The 22,531-nt window shown below is 53.8% G+C and overlaps 1 protein-coding gene across 4 annotated transcripts; it reads left to right on the forward strand.

The window, feature by feature from the left end:
- Positions 1–1,934: 1,934 nt before the first annotated feature.
- Positions 1,935–20,989, forward strand: ETNK2 (ethanolamine kinase 2). 4 transcript variants are annotated; one of them, XM_037067110.1, is made up of 8 exons: positions 1,935–2,503; positions 4,150–4,409; positions 7,275–7,397; positions 11,799–11,941; positions 12,541–12,624; positions 16,114–16,259; positions 17,898–17,971; positions 18,701–18,785. In XM_037067110.1, the coding sequence occupies exons 1-8, from the start codon at positions 2,246–2,248 to the stop codon at positions 18,768–18,770; spliced, it is 1,158 nt and encodes a 385-aa protein (XP_036923005.1). In that variant the 5' UTR covers positions 1,935–2,245; the 3' UTR covers positions 18,771–18,785. The 4 variants fall into 4 exon arrangements, with proteins under 4 accessions (XP_036923005.1, XP_036923007.1, XP_036923006.1 ...); XM_037067109.1 differs by lacking the exon at positions 18,701–18,785 and adding an exon at positions 19,985–20,989 and having other exon boundaries at positions 1,938–2,503; XM_037067112.1 differs by lacking the exon at positions 16,114–16,259 and having other exon boundaries at positions 1,936–2,503; positions 18,701–18,743.
- Positions 20,990–22,531: the final 1,542 nt, after the last annotated feature.

Genomic DNA, 22,531 nt, shown 5'->3' on the forward strand with positions numbered 1-22,531 from the left:
AATGCTGTGACATTACACTGTGGGTCAGAAAGATGCTCACTCCCAGAGGCCAGCTCCAAGCTCAGGCTCTGCACTGCTGCACTGGCTTGAAGCGGCAAGTGCTGCAGCTTGCCAGCCTTGCCTCTCCTACATGGCAGACCCCGAACAACCACCCCAACACTCCAACAGAGCCATTTACAGTGCAGTCCAAGGCACCACCACCTAAAAACTTGGCACACCAGAGATGTGACTGATACTTCCTTTTTACATGTGGGGAAACAGGCTCAGAAAATGGAAGGCATTTGGCTGAGATCGCTAGCCCCATGGAGTGTGAAAAATCAAGACTGAAACCCAGCCCATCAGACTCAGGCACTAGGGCAGAGGTGTCAAACTCATTTTCACTGGGGGCCACATCGTTGCCCTCAAAGGGCCGAATATAATTTTAGGACTGTATAAATGTAACTACTCCCTAATTAGGGACAAGGAGCTCCACGATGCCACCAGATAGAAACAAGGTGCTGAGCTGAATAAAACAAGGTGGAGGGCTAGATTTGGCTTGGAAGGCCTTGTGTTTGCCACCTGCGCCCTATGGGCTTTCTACCTTCCCACATGCAGATGACGTTGACCTGGAAAGCCTCCAACACCCTGGCATGGGGCCATGTTCCTAGGCACACAGACACACTGCTCACTGCATCTCATGGACTTGAGACAGGCTGAAGTCTTCCCTCACTCCTACTCCTTGGGCTGTCTGCAGGGTGGGTTATCTAGCTCAGGTAAGAAAGGCAGACACCACCTGAATCCACTGATTCTATCCCTCTTCATGGTAGCTGCTCACCCATCTTTTGACCAAAAAGAGTGAGGCACTGAGTAGCCCAACCAGCACTCAGCAAAGCTCACACCTGTAGAGTGGCAGACTCTGGAGACTGAGTGGAATCCCAGGGCTCCTCTACAGCAGCATTCCTGCACGGGCTGCGTTGTTCTGCAGAGCCTAGAGCAGGATTCTTTGACTTTGTTTGCCTGCCTGGCTTTACTTCCTTACTGCAAAAAGAAGGGTGAGGGTCAGTGCCCTTTCTAACTCCACATCCTGGGGCTCCCTGACCTTAAGTATGCAGCTCCCGCATCATCTCCTACACTGTCCAATATGATAACCACACAGGGCTATCTACATTAAAATTCAACTGACATACCAGTCATATTTCAAGTCCTGTATACACACATGTGGCTAGCAGCCACTGGGCTGGACAACATGATACATACATTTCCGTCACCACAAAAATTCCTCTGGGCCAAGCTCAGAGATGTATTCTGGACAGCAATAATTATCAGGCCTTGTGGTTGAGGGATTCTTCAACAGGACAAAGGGACAACTTAGGGAAATAGTAAGGACTTTTCTTGGTGGGGTAGTGAAGGCTCTCCCAGGCTAGTAACTAATGAGATACTCCTTAGCACACCTTCCTCTAACATGCATCACCCAATGTTCCTCCTCCATAGCGAGTGTGTGGTGCGGAGGGGTGGGGGATATTTCCCCGGGGGCTTCCGTACAAGGAACCGCCAACTGAGATGTGGTAGGGGCTTCAGAGCCTTTTCCAGGAGCTCAGGGACTGGACGCAGACAGGTGGGCACAGGTGGGCTACCCAAGCTAACCTCTTCTTGGTCACAGCCTGATCTCTCTACAGCATAATGGAGTGCAGGCGCAGAAAGAGGCCTCCCCTGGCCCTGCCCCAGAGAGAGAGGTTCTAGCCCAGGTAGGAGGGAGGAAGCCAGGTATGAGGGGGAGAGGAAGGGGGTGCCCTCACGTGGGGGCTATCCGGGCCTGGGCCTCCCACGCGCCCTGGGCCTCCCACGCGCCCTGCCCCCTAGTCACGGCCGGGCCCCAGCCCCACCCCGCCCCCACCCTTGCGTCACAGCCCTGGCCCCGCCCCCGCGTCACGGCCCTCTCGGGGGCGTCAACCCGTCCCGAGCCCCAGGTAGCGGCGGCCGCACAGCTTCCCGCCCGCCAGGGCCGTGCGGGGGCGGAAAGGGGGCGTTCCCACGGCCCGAGCTCCGAGGCCCGCGCCCGTGATGTCACAATCGCAGCCAGCCCCGGCGTTCCCGGGTCGGCTTGGGGCTGCAGGCTGCAAGACTGTGAGCGCGGTGGGCAGAGGCTCCGGAGTCATGGCCTGACCCCGGCCCCTCCCCCACCACGCTGCCCCTCGCCCCGAGCCGGCCCCCCTCTCCCACCGGGGTTAGTGTGAGTGCGGCGGCTCCGAGGGGGCGGCCGCTGGGAATGGCTGCGCCCCCTTCGGCTCCGGTGCCGCGCTCGCCCTGTTACCTGAGGAGGCCCGCTCCCGGCCCGCAGTGCTCATGGGGTATGGAGGAGAGAGCGGCGGCAGGCGCGCGCTGCCGGGAGTCGCCCGGCCCCCTGCGGGCCGCTGCCGTCCCGTACTTTGGAATCTCTGTGCACCAGGACGACATTCTGCCCGGAGCCCTGCGCCTCATTCACGAGCTGCGACCGCACTGGAAGCCCGAGCAAGTTCGGACCAAGGTACCCAAGCGGGAATGCGGGACGTCGAACCGTGCATCCTTACGGGCGTGGGTCCCAGGGGGCGCGGCTGCTACGCAGGAGGCTTGAGATGGGGGGTTGTATATGTGTTTCCTTTCTCACTCACCTCCCGTACCCTAAATAAACACACACCGTTCCAGTCGGGCTCACGGATGGGCACCCCCGAGGTCCACCTGCCCGCCCACCGCGTGCGGCGCGTGCGGGCCCCACCCTCTGTCTCGTCGCGCACTGACCCTGGCTGTCCACCGGCTGTCCACCCGCTGCCATGGGCGCGTACCCAGCGGGCTCTGGAATCTGCGACGGCAGGAACTTTTCAGAGAGTCCCCCGCCCCCGACGCCCCCCGCCAGTCACACACACGGTTTTGCCCTTTTTCAACCCTGTGGTGGTAGCAAAGCCTCCAGGCTTGGAGCGGCCCCTCATGTCCCGGAATTCGGGCCAGCCTCTGCACTGTGTGGGAGTCCTCCCCATCACCCCAGCTCTGGCTCAGCAGCCCCCCACCGCCCCCACAGGGCGCCTCCCCACCCCACCCCACATGGGCATACACAGATGGGCAGAGTTTCCACTGAGGAGCCTCAGGCTGTCTCCCCAGCTGACCTGCACCCTCAGTAAAGAGTCTTCACCTGCCCATCCTCCCATCCCCTTTGGAAGCTACTTGTGGAGGAACAGCCCCAGGCAGGGAGCACCTGCAGCTTGCACTGGAGTGGTAGGGGTTCCATGCTGATGATGAACCTTCTGGGAGGTTCAGGACCAAGTGTGCGGAGAGGGATGGGTGGGTAGCATTTTCAAAATAAAAGGCATATTTTGGAGTAAACGTCTCAAGGCATCAAGAAGGCCAGAGGTTAATCCCAATACTGGCCTAACATGCGGTATTTCAGTATCTCCCTCTTAGGACTTCAGTTTCCCCACCTAGAATTAGTTCAGATGTCCTCTAGGGCCCCCTTCAGCCCTGACACACTGTGCCCTATAAATTCCATGGTTCATTCCTCCTTGTCACCCCCTGGAGGATCCTCGTCTCCCAACCTGGGTCTGTTACCTCTTCTGGTATTGAACTCAGAGACCCTAAGGAGCTCTGACCACTAAAGACCTGGAGTGGATGCCACCCTCAATACCCTGTGTGGGCAGGAGAGACAGCAAAGAACCCTCTGCCTACAGGTGGTGAGAGGCAGCTGGGTGGGGGTATACTCATCCTGGGTGATCATGGTCCTCCTCTGCCACATTCTGGTCCATGGAGGTTTCTTATAGAGCTGGGGTGGAGGCGGAGGGAGAGGAAGACGGCCTCTAACCACCAAGTGGTGGTCAGACTCCTCCACCACCAAACCCTATCCACTGGAGGCACACTTAGGAGAAGTGTGGGTGGGGTTTGAGGGTGATGGGGAGGACTAAGTGAGTGGGGAGGACTAAGCCACACTTAGGAGGGTGCCTGGGCTGAGCCGAAGCTGACACTGTTTTTGAACTCTCTAGTCTATCCCAAGTGTTAGGGACGGTGCTGAGCTCTTTATTAAGTGAGAGGATAAAGGACAAGATTCCCTGTGGTCATGCCCCAAGACCTGTGCTGAAGTGGGGTAGCCATGGGGCAAGAGCAGAGGTCCTATCCCACCCACCTTGTGTTGCCCTCTCCCCATGCTAGCGCTTCACTGATGGCATCACCAACAAGCTGGTGGCTTGCTATGTGGAGGAGGACATGCGGGACTGTGTGCTGGTTCGGGTGTATGGAGAGCGGACTGAATTGCTGGTGGACCGGGAGAATGAGGTCAGAAACTTCCAGCTGCTGCGAGCACACGGCTGTGCCCCCAAACTCTACTGTACCTTCCAGAATGGACTGTGCTATGAGTACATGCCGGGAGTGGCCCTGGGGCCTGAGCACATCCGAGAGCCCCGGCTCTTCAGGTAAGGAGGGTGCCCGGGGGTACTGCTCATCTCTGTGATTTCTCAGGCCATGGGCTTTGAAATCCTTGGCCGCCTTCCATGGTATAGAGTGGAGTCCATGAGTGAGTCAACAGATCTGTGAACTCCCTGAAATCGCATGAAAAATGTGTGTGTTTATGTGCATTGCTATGTGAAGAGCTACTATGGCTTTGTACAGATTTCCAGTGGGGAGCTGCTGAAAGCATGATGAATTCCTGAGGGAGGCATATGAGTGGGACCAAAGGATCTGGCTCCCCAAATGCAGCAGGGACCCCTTCCTGGCCCATGCCTCGGCCCTCTGCTTACCCTAGCCTGACTTGGAAACATCTCTGAGTCTTGGAAACTAAATATGAGCCAAATCCCCAGAGCAGTCAGGGCTTTCTGCTCCTCCCCTCCTGCCAAGAGCCCAGACATGCTAGGAGAATGGCCCTATAGGGTCAAACATGGTTTTAGCAGCCCAAAGAGATGGCATCCCTCCCCCAGTGTGAACTCCTTCCAGGCTCCCTGGAAAGATGGGAGTCCAGGTTTGGGGAGCTGCTGAGGCTGCCATAGGCTCACAGAACCCATGGTTCCCAGGGAGCTACTCTTGTTAATTGCCCAGATTAGCATGTGGGACCTTCAAGCCTTTTGGATACTATGGCTGTGGGGCCTGGAAGGTGGAGGACCAAAGAAGAGCCCATGGTACACTCTTTCCCCCGATCATGCTGGGCAGGGAGGTCAGGCAGGATCCACCTTTTTCCTTCCAATGCTATGGCCTTGTACAGGGTCCTCAGCCTAGAATGAGTCCCCAGGGCTGAAATTTACTCCTAACACTGGGGACAGTGGCCCAGGGGTCAACCCTGGACCTTTGGGCTCTGTCCTGCCCCAGCCACAGGGAACGAGCCATTGAAATTCCGAGGGGCCACAACAAAACCCACCTAGAGAGTAAACCAACAGTCTTTGTTCCCTCACCTGCGGCAGTTAACCCCAAGTTAGTGCACCTCATCCTATTTGCAGGGAGCCTCTGTCAGGTGTTCTGGGGACTTAGAAGGAGGGAACTGAGAGCCTCACCCCGCAGTGCTCCTGACCACTGCTTCTAGAGCTGGTGAGACCTCAAAACATTCCACTGAGTTATATATTGTAGCTGTGTGTTTGTGTCTGAGGGTGGGAGATATACAAGCCCATGTAAGGGGCTTCTCTGCCTGGAGGGGCGAGGTCTGAGGAGCCCTGGCCAGACTCTCCCTACCAACTCTTCCCAGCTCTTGTGCAAATAAGCTCAAATATTGGCCGATCCTCACTACTCCCAGTCTCTGCCACCCCTGTGAATCTGATCCTGTCACTCACCCTCTTGTGAAAACAGTTACCATTGTCAGGAAGATTGAAGATGGATTTAGGCTCCATAATAAAATCTTTACATTTGGGGGAAAGCCAGAAATTGGGCAAAGTGTAGGAGGTAGCCCTTCCTTGATACTTTCCTAGGAGGGACTATCATCTTTCTGGGGTAAAGGTGGTTCTCTGAGGAAAGGTGGGGGTGGACTTTGGGAGCTACTTCCCCATGTTGCCCTGAACCCCACCTCCCAACCTTCACTGTTGAGGCTTTGCAGCATAAAAAATGCTGAGTGTTGAGGTTAACTTTCATTGCTATTCCAGACAAGGACCTTATTGATATTCAAGGAAATACTCTGTCTGTGCTCTATTCAGAATCTTACTTCTGGAAGGGAAGGCCTGGGTCTCAGGTCAGTTTCCTGCCTTGCCCAGACCCTAATAGGCTCCCTCCTACTCCAGGACCTCTGGCCTCTGAAAGCACAGACTTCATCTCCCAGCCACTCAGTTGCTGCCACACCCCCTGCCCCCTACACGGGTCTGGGGGAGGAGCCCCCAGAGTGCCCTGTTATCCTGTTGGGTGATAGCCTGCCTCTTCCCAGTACCTGACAATGGGAGGGGGTGTCCCTGGAACAGCTTGGCAACAAGGTTTCAAACAGCCAATGCCTTTTTTGTCTTTCTTGGTGATTATTAGTCCAATAGGCAGAGGTGAAGGAAGCTTGAATGTTGAAGGCTTGGCAGCCAGTGGGGCTCCAGAGGGAGAGCTGATAGAGGCCTGGGGGAGCCCAGCTGGGGCCCGGGGCCTCAGACGACGGGGTCCTTATCAAGGCCCTCCCTTTCTGACCAGGCAGTCCTCTAGCCACCCCCACCGCCTCCCAGCAGTCTTCCCCTGAGCTCCTTTCTCCTCTCCCCACTGCCCCTCCCTCTCTCCTGGGACCTTGGATAATGTCCACAGGAGAACTTGAAAATAGAACACTGATTTGTTTTGCGTCCTTGGCACCCAGCCGCCAGCATCATCAACTCCCTGCCACAGAGGAAGGGGCTGCCCTGGGCCTGCCTTCTTCCCTCCCCACCTTGGCCAGGCTGATAAGAGGTGGGGATTTCTTCCTATCTGGCATTGCCACCCCCCAATCCCTTGGTGTCCTGCATTCACCGCCCCCTGAGGGCATGGGTCAGAGTCCAAGATGGGAGGAGAGGTACTGCCCCCATCCTCTGGTGACTGGTCTGTCTTCAGGGATTGCTGTGGGTACATGACCTTAACATGGGGCAGGGTCATTGGCCAATAGCCTGCTGCTTTATCCTTCTGCTACCTGAAACAGCCCCTGGCTCTGGAAAGGGAGCTGCTGGGCTAGAGGCCGTATCTCCTCTTCTTGCCTTCTGCTGAGGTGGGGAGCTCTTAAAAGATTTGTGATGATAATCCCACACTCTGCCCCCCAGCCAGCCCCTCATCGACAGTGTAGGGCCGCTTTCTGGTCTGGAAGGGCTGAGCAGGCAGGGCCTGCCCCACCCACACTGATCCGCTACTCTTCCTGTTTTGTGCTGTAGGCTAATCGCCTTGGAAATGGCAAAGATTCACACCATCCACACCAACGGCAGCCTGCCCAAGCCCATCCTCTGGCACAAGATGCACAATTATTTCACCCTTGTGAAGAACGAGATCAACCCCAGGTACGAAGATCTGGGAGGGTTCAAGGCGGCCACTGTCTCCCACCTTAACGTGATCCTACTCCTCTTTTTTTCCCTCCACTCCACGCACAGGAGGTTTAGGGACTTCAGTCCTGATTATGGAGCCTCTGTCTCCAAGAAGAGTTGGGCCAGTTGAGAAAATCTGAGGAACTTAGACCCATAGTTTGAGACTCATGTGCATATTTCTCCTTGAGTCTTCATGTTATAGCAGGGCCTAGGGTCAGGGACCGCATCTCCCCATTTTAACTGAGGCTCGGAGACTAAGGTCTGCCCATTGTCGGGGGCTAGTCAGAGGCAGGGCTTCTGTTCCCAGCCCAGGGCCCTGTCCACCTGAGCTGCCTTTGGAGCCATGAGAAAAGAGGGCCCTGCCTCTACCTGCGAATGGGGTGAGGCTGCGTCCCAGTCATTCAGAAGTCAGTTCATCCCCTGACAAGCCCTTGGGACACCAAAACCCCTGCTGCTGGCCTGGATGCCACTCATCCCCACGTGCCCCCTGGACCCTGCTTTCCACCTTGTCCAGGCTGACAACTTGCTCTTTCCTCCCAGTTCTTTTCGTCCATCCTGACATCACCTTTCCCCAGATTAGACAAGCTTTCCAGAACCTCCCCTACACGCCCTGGCCAGCAACCCGAGAGCCCTTCTAGTCTTCAGAAACCTAACTCGCTGGCATACCCTTGAGCGTTGAGACAGCAGTGGGGGCAATGGAGAAAGGGTGGTGTCACCTTGTCCCCTCCACAAAGGCATGAACACCCATGTTCCCATGTTCCTGGGAGTGGGTTACACAGGTTTGGGGCAGGATATCTCCTTAGCTCCTCAGAGATGACAAGACAGTAAGGAGCTCTCTTTCACTCTCTTTCCCACTCTCCCATACACGATGGCTCTGTCTGGACCCTCCCACTTAAGGATTACCAAGTGTTGCTTTGGGGCTATTGGACCATCATGGCCCATGTGTAGACCTTCTGTGTCAGATGTTATCTCTGGGACAGGAGCTGCCTTGTGCCTTAGGACCAGAACAGCACAGAGAGCAGAGTCCTCTGGCACCTGAACCAACAGGGCCCTCCCATCCCCCAGCCTACCACTTCTATTTGACAGATTAAGAAACTGAGGCCCATCATAGGGTTGGGACTTGCCCCAAGGTCATTGCTATCAGTGGCAGCTCAAGGACTAGAATCCAGGAGTGATGCTCAGGTGTAAACCCTGCTACTACAGCTTTCTTTGATTCTGCAGTCACTGTGTAACCTTTGAGGGTGGGGGGTGGCCTTGTTGGGAGGGGAGTGGTCTCTGGAGAAGAACTGACCGATTCCCTTTGTTTTTGTCATACCTTTGACCTTGGACAACTCAAATTGCTAGGCTTTTTTGAGCCTCTTTAGGGGACGATGGCGGCCCTGAACTGCCTCCCCTACCCGAGAGCAGGCTGTGGGGAGCAATCACTGGAAGCACCCGAGTTCCATAGTAACCCTGCCTAATAACCCTGATCTAGTCCATCCTCCATTTCACAAACACTAATTGATTGGGATTTAAAAGAGTAAAGAACACAAAGGTGACGTTGGCCCTGCCTGTAAGTTGCTTAGAAACTGTGGGCAAAGAGGACCTGCCCATGCAGAGCCACGGAAGAAGGCAGGTGTGCAGAGCGTGCCAGGGGTCGGAGAACCAGGGAGCGTCTTCCTGGTGGAGATGGGAGGGAGGCGCTGTGGCTGGGAGGTGGCGTGAGCACAGCCTGCTCCTGATTATGCGCAGCTGAGTTGGCTGGAGCAGATCTCCACGAGGGCTCGGGAGGGGTCTAGGGAGACAGAGCTGCAGAGTCATGGGAACTGGAGCTCAGTGGTGAGGGGTCTTTGATGGCAGGTTAAGGAACGAAGATTCAGTTTCACAGCAGTGGAAAGTAATTGTGAAAGTGTATGAGCCTCAGATTCAGGGCAGTGCAGTAACCTGACCGGCACTGTGGTGGGAGTGAGGAAAAGTGGGGGTTGGAGGTGGGGAGACCCGCTGGAGGAGCGTTGAAATCGAAGGCAACATCCAGCACTAGGGTTCCCCAAATTTGAGCATGAGATTCCCCTGGGTGCTTGCAAAGTGCAGGCTCCTGGTGTGACCCTGGAGAGTGGTGGGAGGTCTCACACTAGACCCCAGGAGTCTGCATTTCACAGACTCCCCTGGGGATTCTGAGGCAGGGGAGCAAGGAACCATTTTGGGGGGATACCAGCTTCACGGGGGCTGAGTCAGAGACCTTGTGGGAGTGGATGTGGCAGCCTAGGTGTCTGGGTAAGTATGGTGGCATCCAGGGTGGCCAGAAGGATGTGGGGCTGATGGTGGCTTCGGGGCCCTCAAGAGGAGACTCAGATAGGGCCAGGCCACATAAGCCTGAACACTTAGAAAAGTCCACCTTTCCCCACTCTGACCCCGAGAGCTGAGTGGCCACTTGCCAGGCAGCAACCCCTTCCCCAGGCCTCTTAGCCTGCTCCTGCGGCTTTGGCGGGAGGGAGGAGGGGCTCTGCCTGCCGTGTGCAAGCTTCTGAGGTGGCTCTTCCACCCACCCCACAACCCTGGGAGAGTATGGTGCTGTCAGGGCTGAGGGGAGCCCCGCTGGTGATGTTCCAGGTGAGGGGGGAGGGATGGGGAAGCTCAGGATTGTTTCCACAGTAACCATCTGCGTGGCCTTGGGGTGGGTAGTGTGGGGGTCAGACAGAGGTCAGGGCCTGGGAAGCAGGCATCCTGGAGGTCAAAGCCATGTGTTTTGTTTTTTTTTCCAGACTGAGACCTGGGCAAACCAAACGAAGCCTGCTAATTCTTATCTTTGGATGGTCTCAGTCCAAGAGAAAAAAAAAAGAATTTAAAAAGAAGAGGTAGCTTCTTAAGGAGAGCCAAGAGGAAAATACATTTTATGCGGTCCTGTCGGTACAGATAACTCCAGTGAGGACGGCGTGGGGGCAGGAGGTGGGCGGCCTCCCTCAGATCAGCCCCTGGCAGTGCCTGGACTCGGAGTGGCCTGTGCAAAGCCTTGAGCAGGGCAGCCGGGCCCTTGTGGTTAGGGGGACTGTCTCGATTTCAGACTCTTGGACGGGCCGAGGACTCCTTTCCTCAGGAAATAGAGGGTCCAGCTGTGCAATAGACATCTGGAGGCTACGAGGAAGATTGCCCTTCTTGAGTCTCAGTTTCCCCATGGGGTTGCACTAGAGACCTAAGATCTCTTGGTTTTGACCTTCTGAAGCCTGTGAGGAAGCTCTCCACTTGTTCTTTTCCAGGGGGCACATGGGGACACCTTAATCGCTGAATACTCAGCTGCATGTTCTGGTTTCTGGGCTGGGGAGAGGGCACCGGGGCTGTCCCGTGGGAGTGTCAGGGGGACCTGTCTTGTTCTCGTCCCCCTGCACATACTCTGACTGCCCAAGAGAGCAAACAGGAGATACATGAGCGGAGATAAAACCCCAGGCCTGTCCCCTCCTCCCATCAGTGGTTCTGGATTTTAAGGGCTCTGCTGGCTTTGGCTTTTCAGTGTACACAGACCAGTGCCTCCTGGGGACCACCGTTCAGAGCCTCTGCACACAGTGTCTCCTCCTCAGCTTCCCTGTGGCTTCTGATGGAGCCATTGTTCATCCGTCAGCACAGATTTCTTTCAGCAGCAGCGCCTGTGTGTGCTGTGGGATGGGGCGGGGCCGAGTGGCCTCCGTGCATCTTTGTTCCTGCCCTCGAGTTGCCCACAGCCAGTCTGGCAGGGGGCTGGGACAAGGAAACACTCTTAGTTCAAGGTGGAAGGGACAACATACTAGGGAGCTACACAGCAAGTGCTTTCCCAATGGATGGCCCTAATGTCCCCTTTGGCCTTGTAGGAGTGAGCCCAAGAAACAAGCTCTTTGCTTCTGTATGTGGGCCTGAGTGGTCTGTGTGAGATATGAAGTTAAACCCTGTGATCCTCCTGGGACACCAGCTGGGAGAGCATGGGGGAAACAGACCAGGACGTACCCTCTGCTTCTCAGGAGAGCGCCAGCACTCCAGCCCCTCCCCGGGCCGCCCTGCTGCCCTTATCCTCTTCGCCAGAGATAAGTGAATGTGAACACTCACCCTCACCTTCCTGTCCTCTTCTGTGCCTCCTCCCTTACCTTCCTGTCCCTTTCACAAAGTAGCAGGGACACTGTTTAGTCAGGGATTTGAGTGCTTTGCAAAATGCGTATAAGCCAGTGTCGTAATCATCTGAGAGTAAACATAGCACATCAGAAGGACGGGAGACCTTAGTGCCATTTTGCAGATGACAAAAGAGTGGCTGTTTGTCCAAGGTCCCTCTGCAGTAGGAGGCAGTGAGGAGGCCAGAGCTCAGGGCTTTTGAGGCCAAGCACCTTCCCGTCCACTGTCAACCTCCTTCCACTGGCCACCCTTCTCGCCACCGTGCAGCCTTTCCACAGATGTCCCTAAGATAGAGGTGTTGGAGCGTGAGCTGGCCTGGCTGAAGGAGCACCTGTCCCAGTTGGACTCCCCCGTGGTGTTTTGTCACAATGACCTGCTCTGCAAGAACATCATCTATGACAGCACTAAAGGTACGGCTTCTTTGGCCCTGGCTGCCCGGCATGGTTCTGTTCTGAGGCTGGTACTTGGACAAGCAAGAGACCATTTGGCTTAGGACTTAAGTTAATCTGTAGGAGAGAAATGGGAAAGGAAACAGTCCCACTTAGAAAAGTCCGTGTCAAGAAAGAACTCAGAGTCATAGTTTGTGGAGGTTTTCAACATTAGGGCATCCCAGCTACTCCCCCTGCCGATGTTTTGGGCTTCCAACCCCTTCTCTGCTGCTCTGAGCCTTCCTAGAGGGAACCTGTGGCCCAGATGAGAGCTTCACCCAGAGAATCTTTTGCTTTATTTCCGGTCCTCAGCCATGCTGAGGGCAAACATCTTTAGATGGGGAGAGCCCAAGGATCTAGCTATGTGAGAGGGACAGCTTGAGCTGGACAGCTTGAGCTGGACAAAGGGACAGACAGATGGAAGGAGCTCAGAAGATTGCTGCTGAGGAGGTTGGGTAAGGCCAGGTGGCTAGAGGGCACAGCCAGAGGCAGTGAGTAAATTGCAGAGGCCCGTGGAAGTTTGACCAGGCTTGTCCAGGTCTGCTGGGACCAGCCGCCTTTGCTTCTTCTCTACCTCATAGGTCACGTACGGTTCATCGACTATGAATATGCTGGCTACAACTACCAAGCTTTTGACATTGGCAATCATTTCAATGAGTTTGCAGGTGAGGGGGCATTACTATTTGACCTGTGCTCAAGGTACCCTCCTTATGATGGACGGTCAGATCAAGGAAGGTATGAGAGGAGCTTCTGTACTTGGGGGATAGAGGCTAGACAGCCCCTGTCCTCTGCAATGTCCCAGTTCGAGGGAGGAAGACAGTCTGCCTTGAGATAGCTTCAGATCTCCTTGGGGAGGCAGGACCCACCTACACAGAGCACACTCCTGTTAGCCGATACGGCAGTTTGGTACAAATTAGGAGAACGTGCCCACTCTAGGATCCCTGAGGATACTTAGTTTGGCACGTGAATTAGAAAAAGACCCTTTCCTCTGGGTACATGTAGTGCACGCCAGGTGGGCCAGCATGGGACAACCTCAGCCTCCACTTACCCCCTTGTCCCTACTTCTTTACGCCCAGCACAACCAGCACAATTGTAAATAAGGGCCCAGCACACAGGTAAGGAGCAGAACAAGCTGTAAGTAGCTACTTGCCTAGCGGCATCGTGAAAATAATCTAGGTGGAACTACTTAAAAGTGTGCCCTCTGCAACCTGACTCCACAACTTTATATATTTTTAAAATTGTTTAATTATATTTTATTGATCATGCTATCACAGTTGTCCTGATTTTTCCCCCTTTGACCCTCACCACCCAACACTCCCTGCTCCCTCAGGCAATCCCCACACCATTGTTCATGTCCATGAGTCATGTGTATAGTTCTTTAGGCTACTCCATTTCCCATACTGTACTTTACACCCCCATGGCTATTCTGTAACTACCTATTTGTGCTTCTTAATCCCCTCACTTCACCCATTTCCTCCACATTGGTAACTATCCCATTTGGTAACTATCAAAATGCTGTCTGTATCCATGATTCTGTCTCTGTTCTTGTTTGCTTAGGTTTTTTTTTTAGATTAAATTGTTGATTGATTATATTTTTGCCATTTTATTTATAATTTTGATCTTTTTCTTAAATAAGTCCTTTTAACATCTCACAGAATAATGGTTTGGTGATGATGAACTACTTTAGTTTTTTCTTTTGTGGGAAGCTCTTTATCTGCCCTTTGATTCTAAAATATAGCTTTCCTGAGTAGAGCAATCTTGGCTGTAGGTCCCTACTTTTCATGACTTTGAATATTTCTTGCCAGTCCCTCAGCCTGTAAAGTTTGTTTTGAGAAATCAGCTAACAGTCTTTTCGGAATTCCCCTGTAGGTAACTAAGTACTTTTTTCTTGCTGCTTTTAAGATTTTCTCTTTATTTTTAACCTTTGGCATTTTAATTCTGATGTGTCTTGGAGTGGGCCTCTTTGTATCCACCTTGTTTGGGACTCTCTGTGCTTCCTGGGTTTGTATGTCTATTTCCTTCACCAAATTAGGGAAGTTTTCTTTCATTATTTTTTCAAATTTCCAATTTCTTGCTGTTCCTCTTCTCCTCTCACCCCTGTGATGGGGTCTGTTGGGTCTCTTGAAGTTGTCCCAAAGGCTGCTTATACTATCCTCATTTTGGGGGGTTCTTTTTTCTTCTTTTTTTTCACATCATTGATTTGATTCTCGGCTTCATCCACTCTACTGTTGTTTACCTGTAAATAGTTCTTTATTTCAAGTAGTGTATCCTTCATTTCTGACTGGACCTTTTTTATGTGGTTGTGGTCCTCACTAAGTTCCCTGAGCATCCTTATAACCAGTGTTTTAAACTCTGCATCTGATAGATTGCTTATCTCCATTTTGTTTAGCTTTTTTTCAGGAGTTTTGATCTGTTCTTTCATTTGGGCCATGTTTCTTTGTTTCCTCATTTTGGCAGCCTCCCTGTGTTTCTATGTAGTGGGTGGAGCTGTTTTAGACTCTGTGTCTTGGTAGTGTGGCCTAATGTAGCAGGTGACTTATAGGGTCCCATAGCACAGCCTCGCCTCTCACCCAGGCTGGGTACTCAAGGTGTGCCCTTCATGTGGGCTGAGTTCATCCTCTTCTTCTGGTTGGGTCTTGGTTGCTGTTGGCAAATCAGTGAGAGGGATTTACCCAGGCCGGTCAGGGTCAAGGACTGGCTGTGACCACTGACCACCAACCTCTGCTCTCTGTTGAGAATCAACAGTGGAGGGGCAGGGTGGTAGTGTTCCGACATGGTCTGCAGCTGTCCACTGGGTGCACTGGCCCTGGTGTTTCCCAGGTTGTACAGGCCAAGGTCAGCCCCCACCTGTGTATACCTAAGGGTATGGCTCCCTGGGGTGGCCACCAGCTGCATTTAGGACCCTGAGGGACCGTGGGGCCTCCACTGGGCAGAGCAGCCAAATTGTGCCAGTGGCACAGAGATGAGGCTGGCATCAGCAGGATACTGGGCCTGTGCATGCTCAGCAGCCAGACTCACTGACCTTTCCAGAAGGGATAATTCTTAAGTATTTTAAGTCCTCCTCACCCACCATACAGAGTGAAGTCCAGCTGGAATTTCTCCAGAGGGGCAGATGGCGTCCTGGTCTTAAGTTGAGAATGAAGGAGAACTGAGCATGGAAGGAGGACAAGGGAGGGGATTGGGAGCTAGGGAGAGGGACCTCCAGGGTTCTTGGAGCAAGGAGACCTGGTGCTGGGAGATGAGTTACCCTGAACCCACCCCCAACTGGCTGTGTGACCTGGAGCAAATTTCTTCTCTCTTGGCCTTTGTTTATGTCTGTTCAAGGAGATTCTTCCCAGCCATACTCTTGGGGCCCGAGGAGCCTGAGTGTGTTTCTCTAGAAATATAAGGAAAGTTTGGTAAGGACAGAAAGAAAAGGAGAGAGAGGAAGAGACTGGGGAGGGTGGTCCAGCTCTAGTTGTGTCTTAAATGAACTGCTTTGTGTACCAGCTCTAAAGCCACTGCTTCTGCCACCGCGCCCAGGATGGGGCTCGTGTGTGTTGGGCCGGCAGCCTGAGGCCTCAAAGAAGGGTGGGACTAGGGGGTCCAGGCTGTCCAGACCAGGGTTTCCAAGCCTGCCTGTATTTCCCAGTCATTGGGAAATTGGGTTAGAGGCAGAAGCCTTGGAATATACGTTGTTACCAAGCTCTCCTGGTGATTTTTAAGCTCGACACTGACCCGAGAAGCAGTGTTTGAAAGACACCCAGCCTCCTTGTGTTGTCAGTGGAGAGATCTGGGCCAGTGAGAGGAAAGGGCTAGTCCAAGGTTAGTGTTGGACCGAAGACAATCAGGCCCTGATTCAGTGCGGTGCCCAAATGCCTCCTATGTGACATAGTTTTATATAGGGCGCAGGGGAGACAGAGGTGCTTAGGGGGACCCTGTCACTCCCAAGACTGTCCCTGCCCCTCAACCAGTCTGCCTTTCTCAGTGTCCTCAGTTGGGGTGGGGCTCCACCCTTTACACATTATTGGTGATCAAGACAAGCTGCATTCCGAGGCACAGCCCACAGGGCAGAGCAGATAGAGGTTTTCAGTGAAGCAGGGGATACCTGAGCTGGAGGCGGCCCCCGGCTGGGCCATCTCTCAGCAACTTCTGTGCTGCTGCCTCCCCATCAGGTGTCAATGAAGTCGATTACTGCCGGTACCCAGCTCGGGAGACCCAGCTGCAGTGGCTGCGCTACTACCTGCAGGCACAAAAGGGGATGGCCGTGACCTCTAGGGACGTGGAGAGGCTCTATGTGCAAGTCAACAAGTTTGCCCTGGTGAGTGCTTGTGATTGGTAGGGGGCAGGGGAAGGAGGAGCCGGGAGGTGGGGTGCGGCCCCTCCCCCAGCTCCTGCCCTCCCACAGCCTTGTGGTGGAGGGCGAAGCAGAGTCAGGTGTGAGTTCCTGGGAAACCCTGCCATGTGCTCCTAAAACCCAATCTGAAGATGATCTGGGAAGAACCGTGTTGGGAGCCCCCTCATACTAAGGTGCCCTGTTTCCTGCTTCCCCCGACCCCGGCAGGTCTAGGAAAGGAGAGCCTAGAAAAGTTTGAGGAAATCAAACTTTTTCCTTCCAGGAAAGATCTCAGCTACTGTTCTAGCAGGTCTCTCATTTGGACAAGTAGTTCTTTCTAATGTCTAACCTTAGCCTTTCATGCTACAGTTAACCCCATCCCTTCTTTTCTCTCTCTCTCTTTCTTGTTTAAGCCTTTGGAGGAGATAGAGAATGTCAGCTTAATCCTCCTTATTAGCTTCCTCTGCTGACTCAGACTCCTTGTAAGCCCTTCCCACCAGGCTCTTCCTGCTCCAGTTGCTGTCATCAGTTCTTTTCTTTTTCTTTCTTTAAGATTTTATTTATTTTTAGAGGGGGAGGGAGAAAGTGAGGGAGAGGAACATTGATGTGCGAGAGATATATTCATCTATTGCCTCTCACACCCCACAACTTGGGACCTGGCCCAAACCCCAGGCACATGTCCTGACTGGGAACCAAACTAGCAACCTTTCAGTTCACGGGTCAGCACTCAGTCCACTGAGCCACATCAGCCAGGGCTGTCCTGTCAGTTCTTTAGTTGAATGCCACTTGTCCGAGGTACGTGGTTCATGCCAGGGCTCCACCGCTGTGTGCCCAGGGACTGCTACCTTGTCTTATTAGTGTCAGCCATGCACACACGAGGTCAGTGAGCTGCCCTGAATTTCACACACCACCTGGAGCTGGGGTTTTGGATGACCTATTCTATTCTCCTCACGGGCACAAAGCTGATTCCCCTTCAGGTTCTTCCTTTTAACTGTTCCACCCAATGCCTTTCTCTTGCTAAATTTTTTAGTAATCATTCATATTCATACTTGCTCATTGATCTGTGCCTCCTTTAAGTCCCGAAAAGGCAGAAAATGCAGGGAGGCACTGGAGAGCTCGCCTCAGAGTGAGCACGACTTGGAGTGGGGTCAGGGCCGCCAGCCAGGGGGTGTTGGAGTCACTGCTATCTGTGTGGGGGCAGCAGGAAGTCTGGCTTCCATAACCTGGGATGACCGGGTGCCTCTGGTCAGTGGGCCCGGGCTCTGGCTTGGAGGTTCATCTCCCCCTGGGCATGTTGGCCTTGAAGACTTGAGGAGATGCCCTGGCATGAGAAGCCAGACGTAAAATTCTTCTTGGCCTGGGTACAAGCCCAAAGTCCTAGAAGCACCAGTGTGCTGACCCCCTCCTGGCGTGGGTAGAACCAACTCTGCTTGCTTGTTTCTCTAGAGGGATAGCATTTGGGTGTCCCCAAATGCTATCAAGTGACTTGAAATGAATTTCCCCAACCTGTGCTGGGGAGACCTAGTTCTGTGTTTTCCAGTGTGACTGTGTCCCTCTAGCTACGTGGGGTCCGTGACAGCCTTGGAAGGATCGCCGTGCTGACCCTCTTTGCTCTGTTTCCAGGCATCTCACTTTTTGTGGGCACTCTGGGCCCTCATCCAGAACCAGTTCTCCACCATCAACTTTGATTTCCTCAGGTGAGCACCCAGGACAACTGGGACCAGAGTGGGGCAGGGGGGGAAAGGAACCGCTGAGGGTGTGGGGGCAAAGCACAGCCCAAGGAGAATGTCCAGAGTCCATTCCTCTGCTCACTCATCCCTTCCCCATGGCCAGCGGGGTCCCTACTCCAGGGGAGCATGACTCTGAAGGAACCCGACATTCTCACGCCGCCCTGCCTGCCCAGGGGCAGGCTGCGCTTTCCCTGTCTTCTCCCGAGACTCCAGAGCCCTTACCCCAGGGCTCAGTGGTGAATGGAACGGCCACAAGTTAGTCTGGAAGATCACAGACCTGGCCCTCATTTTATGGCTGAGAAGTCAGTGTCCCAGAGAGTGGGAGTGACCCGCTGAGGTCAGTCGGTGGTTCAGAGCTACTGAGAGGAGTGTCAGGCCCAACTCCTGCTTCAGGGGCCCCCTAGCGACACAGTGCGGGCTGTCCTGACTCTGTACTGGAAAGGGGACCACCCATCGTGTGGGGTACATTGCAAGGAGGGACCCAAAAGACGAATTTATTTCTAAAAAACTGTGTGTTTATTCTTACACGTTTAAACGTCGCATTGGTTACTTTAAAAGTTCTGTGTGGCAGATGCATTGCATCCGTTCGATGCAGTGCGCCTATTGAGACTTTCTGCTGCTCAAAACTGTCTGAATTCCTCAATTTTGATGCCTTTTCGTGGTTCTGCCGTTTTTGTTTCACCTCTTCCACGTCAGCAAAACCTTTCCCCTTGAGGACTTTCTTCATCGGGGAAACACAAAAGTCACTGGAGGCAAGATCAGGTGAATAGGGAAGGTGGAACATGGAAGTAATGCCATTTCTGGTCAAAGCCGCTGGACACTCAGCGTGGCACGGGCAGTGCACTCGTAAATCACCCTTCATGAAGCGGGCACACACAGAGAAATCTTCAGAAAACAGTCACTGAAGCTGGATGTAGTCCTCACAGCACCAGCTGGCACACTGATACAGACGGGTTCCTAGAACACTCACCTAGTGGGGGAAGCCTGTATTACAGGGGGCCCGCCCTCCAGAAGATAATTCCAGTTTTTTTTGGGGGGGGCTCCCCACCTCATATGTCTCTACAGATCAGGAATTTTGTTCTTCATTCTGGTCCAGTCTCCTCCCCATCCACCCTCAGCCAAAAAGGAATGATCACCTGGCTTTCAAAGTGTTCTCAGCCATGAGAGAAATGCAGGTCAAAAGCACACTGAGTTACCACCTCACACCCATTAGGATGGCTCGTATCAAGTAAACAAAGTAACAAGCGTTGGCAAGGATGTGGAAATGAACCCTTATGCATTGTTGGTGAAATAATACTGTGTTTCCTCAAAAAATTAAAAATAGAATTACTGTATGATCCAGCAATATCACTACTGGGTATATCTCTAAAAGAATTGAAATCAGGGTCTCAGAGAAATGCCTGTACACCCGTGCTCACGGCAGCATTACTCACAATGACCGAGAGGTGGAAGTAACCCAAGCATCCGTGGAGGGGTGAATGGTAAACTCATGCAATAGAATATCATTCATTCTTTAAAAGGGAGGAAATCATGTCATATGCTACAGTGTGGATGAACCTTAGGACATTGTGTGAAGTGAAATAAGCTAGCTACAAAAAGACAAAATTGCAGTTCCACTTACGTGAAGGCACTAAATCAGATTTGTGAAAACAGAGTAGAACGTGGGGCGTGGGAGGGGGAATGGGGAGCTGCTCTCTAAGGGCCTAGAGTTCAGTTTTGCCAAATGAGACACCTAGGTACCTGCTGCCCAGCAGTGTGAACGCACTTAGCAGTACTGCACTGTGGAAATTTAAAAATGACCTTGTTTGGGGAAGGGTTGGTCTAGTTAGCTCTAAGAAGAAAAATAAAATTATAGTTGAATTTTTTAAAAAAAACTCACCCTGTGCTGGTGTTGACTTGCACAGACCTAGATGGACCAAGCTGGTGAGAAGCTTTGCTCCTGCCCGGAGTCCCCCAGCTCTCTTTCCTGTCTCCTGGCAGGTACGCAGTGATCCGATTCAACCAGTACTTCACGGTGAAGCCTCAAGTGTCTGCCTTGGAGATGCCAAAGTGACCAGCTGCCCCCTCCCTCCCCTTGCCATCTCTGCCTCGAAGGCTGATTTTCTAGGGCTTGGTTCCGCTCTGGGGTCCATACCCTTGGACAAGGTGGGAGAGGGGACAGGTGGGTATCCTGGGAGAAGACTCCACCAGCCCCCAGTGGGCACTGCTGTGACCACATTCTCTCGTTTGGAAGGACTGACGGACCTTACTCTGGGGGCCCCTTTGCCTGGCCCGACTTGGGGGAAAGTGCCTGCAGCCAGCTAGAGCTCGGACCACAACCACCCTGGGAAGCCCAGGGTTCCTGGCCCCAGGCCAGTCTGGGATCTGGGCTGCCTGGAGGTGTCTTTGACCTTCCTGGCTTGGGGAGGGGGAAAGGTGGGAGGGCTCCTTTCTACCTCCAGTGCCCTGAGCCTCCAGCCCACCTCCCCACAGGCCCCATAGGGGTGTTGAGCCCAAACCAGCACCTTGCCAACTCTGACAGATGGATGTAAACACCTTGGGGTGGGGAGCCTGACAGTTCCCTAGCAGGCACCTCATCTGAGGTCCTTTGTTCCAAGCCCAATTGATCAAATAGCCCCTTCCCAAACCTCAGTCCTAGGCCTGGGACTCCGTGCTCTGGCTTGTGTGGAGGGAACAGCAGACAGCAGCCTGTTCTTCCCCTGGCCTTCCAGGCCCTCACTTTCAAGGATCTGTCTCCCCATGTCCACCCACTTGGGCTAGTTAGCTGGATTCTTGAGGGGCCAGGGACCGGGCTCGCCCGGCATGCAAGAGCCTGGGTAGGATCTGTCACAAAGGTGCTGACTGACGTTATCGTCCCTGACTCAATGGCCTCCAACTCCTTTCTGCCCTCACAGCCCCTTGGGCCCCTCAGCTTGGGCCTGTGAAGTGATTCATTTGTAAATTATCTTTGATTTTCTGCATTAAAAGGACCATTTTGGACTGGGACCACTCTGTCTCAGTGCCGCTGATGGTGCTGTGACTTGCCACCGTGCTGTCAGTGCACCGGCTCACTGGGCCCCGGCTCCTGGTATAGGGTAGGGCTGGGCAGGGCTTGTGGTTTCTGCCTCTATCTTGCATGAGTCAGCTGCCAAAACTGGGAGGATGCTGCTTGGAGAGAACGGAGCTGTGGACTCCCAAGAACTTGGCCTTACCTGGATGATGAGTCAGTGAGACCCTGAAGGGAAGTACTGAGACTTACTCCTTGGTCCTCTCTGGCTCCTAGTATTTGGGAGATGGAAGGGGTACTCTGTTGCCTGGAACCAGTCTGCCACTTTTTCAGAAGGCCAGAGGGAGGGGAGGGCAGGTGCTCCAGGGAGACATGGGGTATCCTGCTTCACAGCCCAGGTTGCTAGGGCTGCCCTACCCTGACTGGAAATCAGTGCCCCACGGCCCCAGAAGGTGCCTGATACCCTTTGGGGCAGTAGCAGCTGCCCGTCTCAAGGATTCTGCAAAAGTACTTAGCTGCCATGGCAACTGCTAGAACTGAGCTGGCACCTGCAGCTGCCTTCAAGGTCACAGTGACCCAGTGTGGCTGGGCCTTAGTGGGCAGGACTGAACCCAGGGGTACCCATGGAGAACATGGAGAAAGGTGTGTCTGGCACAGGGATGGTGCCCAGGTTGGGCAGGTCAAGCCCCTCAGGGTTCTCCGTGGGGTCAGGTGATCCTGGTGCAGCCTTCCTGTGGACTAAATAGCAGTGCCCACCCTTCAGTTCCTCTCAGATCCACCTCTGGAGCTGAAGGCAGCTCGTCTCCTGGGGCCTTAATGTCATAGTGTCGCAGTGGTGAACAGTACAGGCATAGTCCCCCCCAGGTGTTGTCCTGGACCCTAAGGCCCCTGGCTACCACCCGCATGAGGGAGTTAACCTGCAGGCACCATCCTGCTGCCCTCTTTGAAAAAACATCCTCAGTTCTCCAGGGGAGAGGGTAGCTGGGGGCAGGACCCTCCCCCACAAAGCCCTGGAGTCCCACCACCTCTCCAGACTCTCAGCAGAATCTGGACCTGAAGTGCTGCCAGCAAAGCACCACCAGCAGTCCCCTCTGCTGGGCTCTGCCCCTCGGCATCTGCAGAAGAGGCAGAGGGCAGAGAAAGAGTTCGTGACCAGGCCTTACCAGTTCGTGACTGGGTATTACCAGGGCGCTGTTCCTGGTCTTTCGATGCCACCGTCCCCCACCCTGCCTCCCCGGTGGGGCTCCAGGGCACCAACCACAGGTTCCCATAAAAAGGTTTTCCCGTCCTAAAAGTATGCAGGGTGCACGGCTCTGTCTCAGCACCTAGAATTAAGAGAGTGAAAAGCTTGGAGTTTCTTGGGTGGAATAGGGAAACTGAGACAGACAGCTGGACACCACGGCCAAACAATTTACACCCAGGTGCAGATGGTCACCAGGATAGAAGACCTGGCAGGGGGCAAAACTGGGAAAAATGAGGACCTTGCCCCCAGGGTAATCTTTCCTTCCCTGGAGATAACACCTAGGCCTCAGTAATATTCA

The sequence above is a fragment of the Sturnira hondurensis genome, unplaced genomic scaffold (genome assembly GCF_014824575.4).
Source record: "Sturnira hondurensis isolate 20B ecotype Veracruz unplaced genomic scaffold, ASM1482457v3 Scaffold0017082, whole genome shotgun sequence".
Lineage (NCBI taxonomy): Eukaryota > Metazoa > Chordata > Mammalia > Chiroptera > Phyllostomidae > Sturnira > Sturnira hondurensis.

Coding starts and splice junctions, on each gene's coding strand:
- ETNK2 (XM_037067109.1), top strand. CDS start 2,246: ATGGCTGCGCCCCCTTCGGCTCCGGTGCCGCGCTCGCCCTGTTACCTG. Junction 12,625..16,113: donor TCATTTCAATGAGTTTGCAG/GTGAGGGGGCAT, acceptor CCTCCCCATCAG/GTGTCAATGAAGTCGATTAC. Junction 16,260..17,897: donor AAGTCAACAAGTTTGCCCTG/GTGAGTGCTTGT, acceptor CTCTGTTTCCAG/GCATCTCACTTTTTGTGGGC.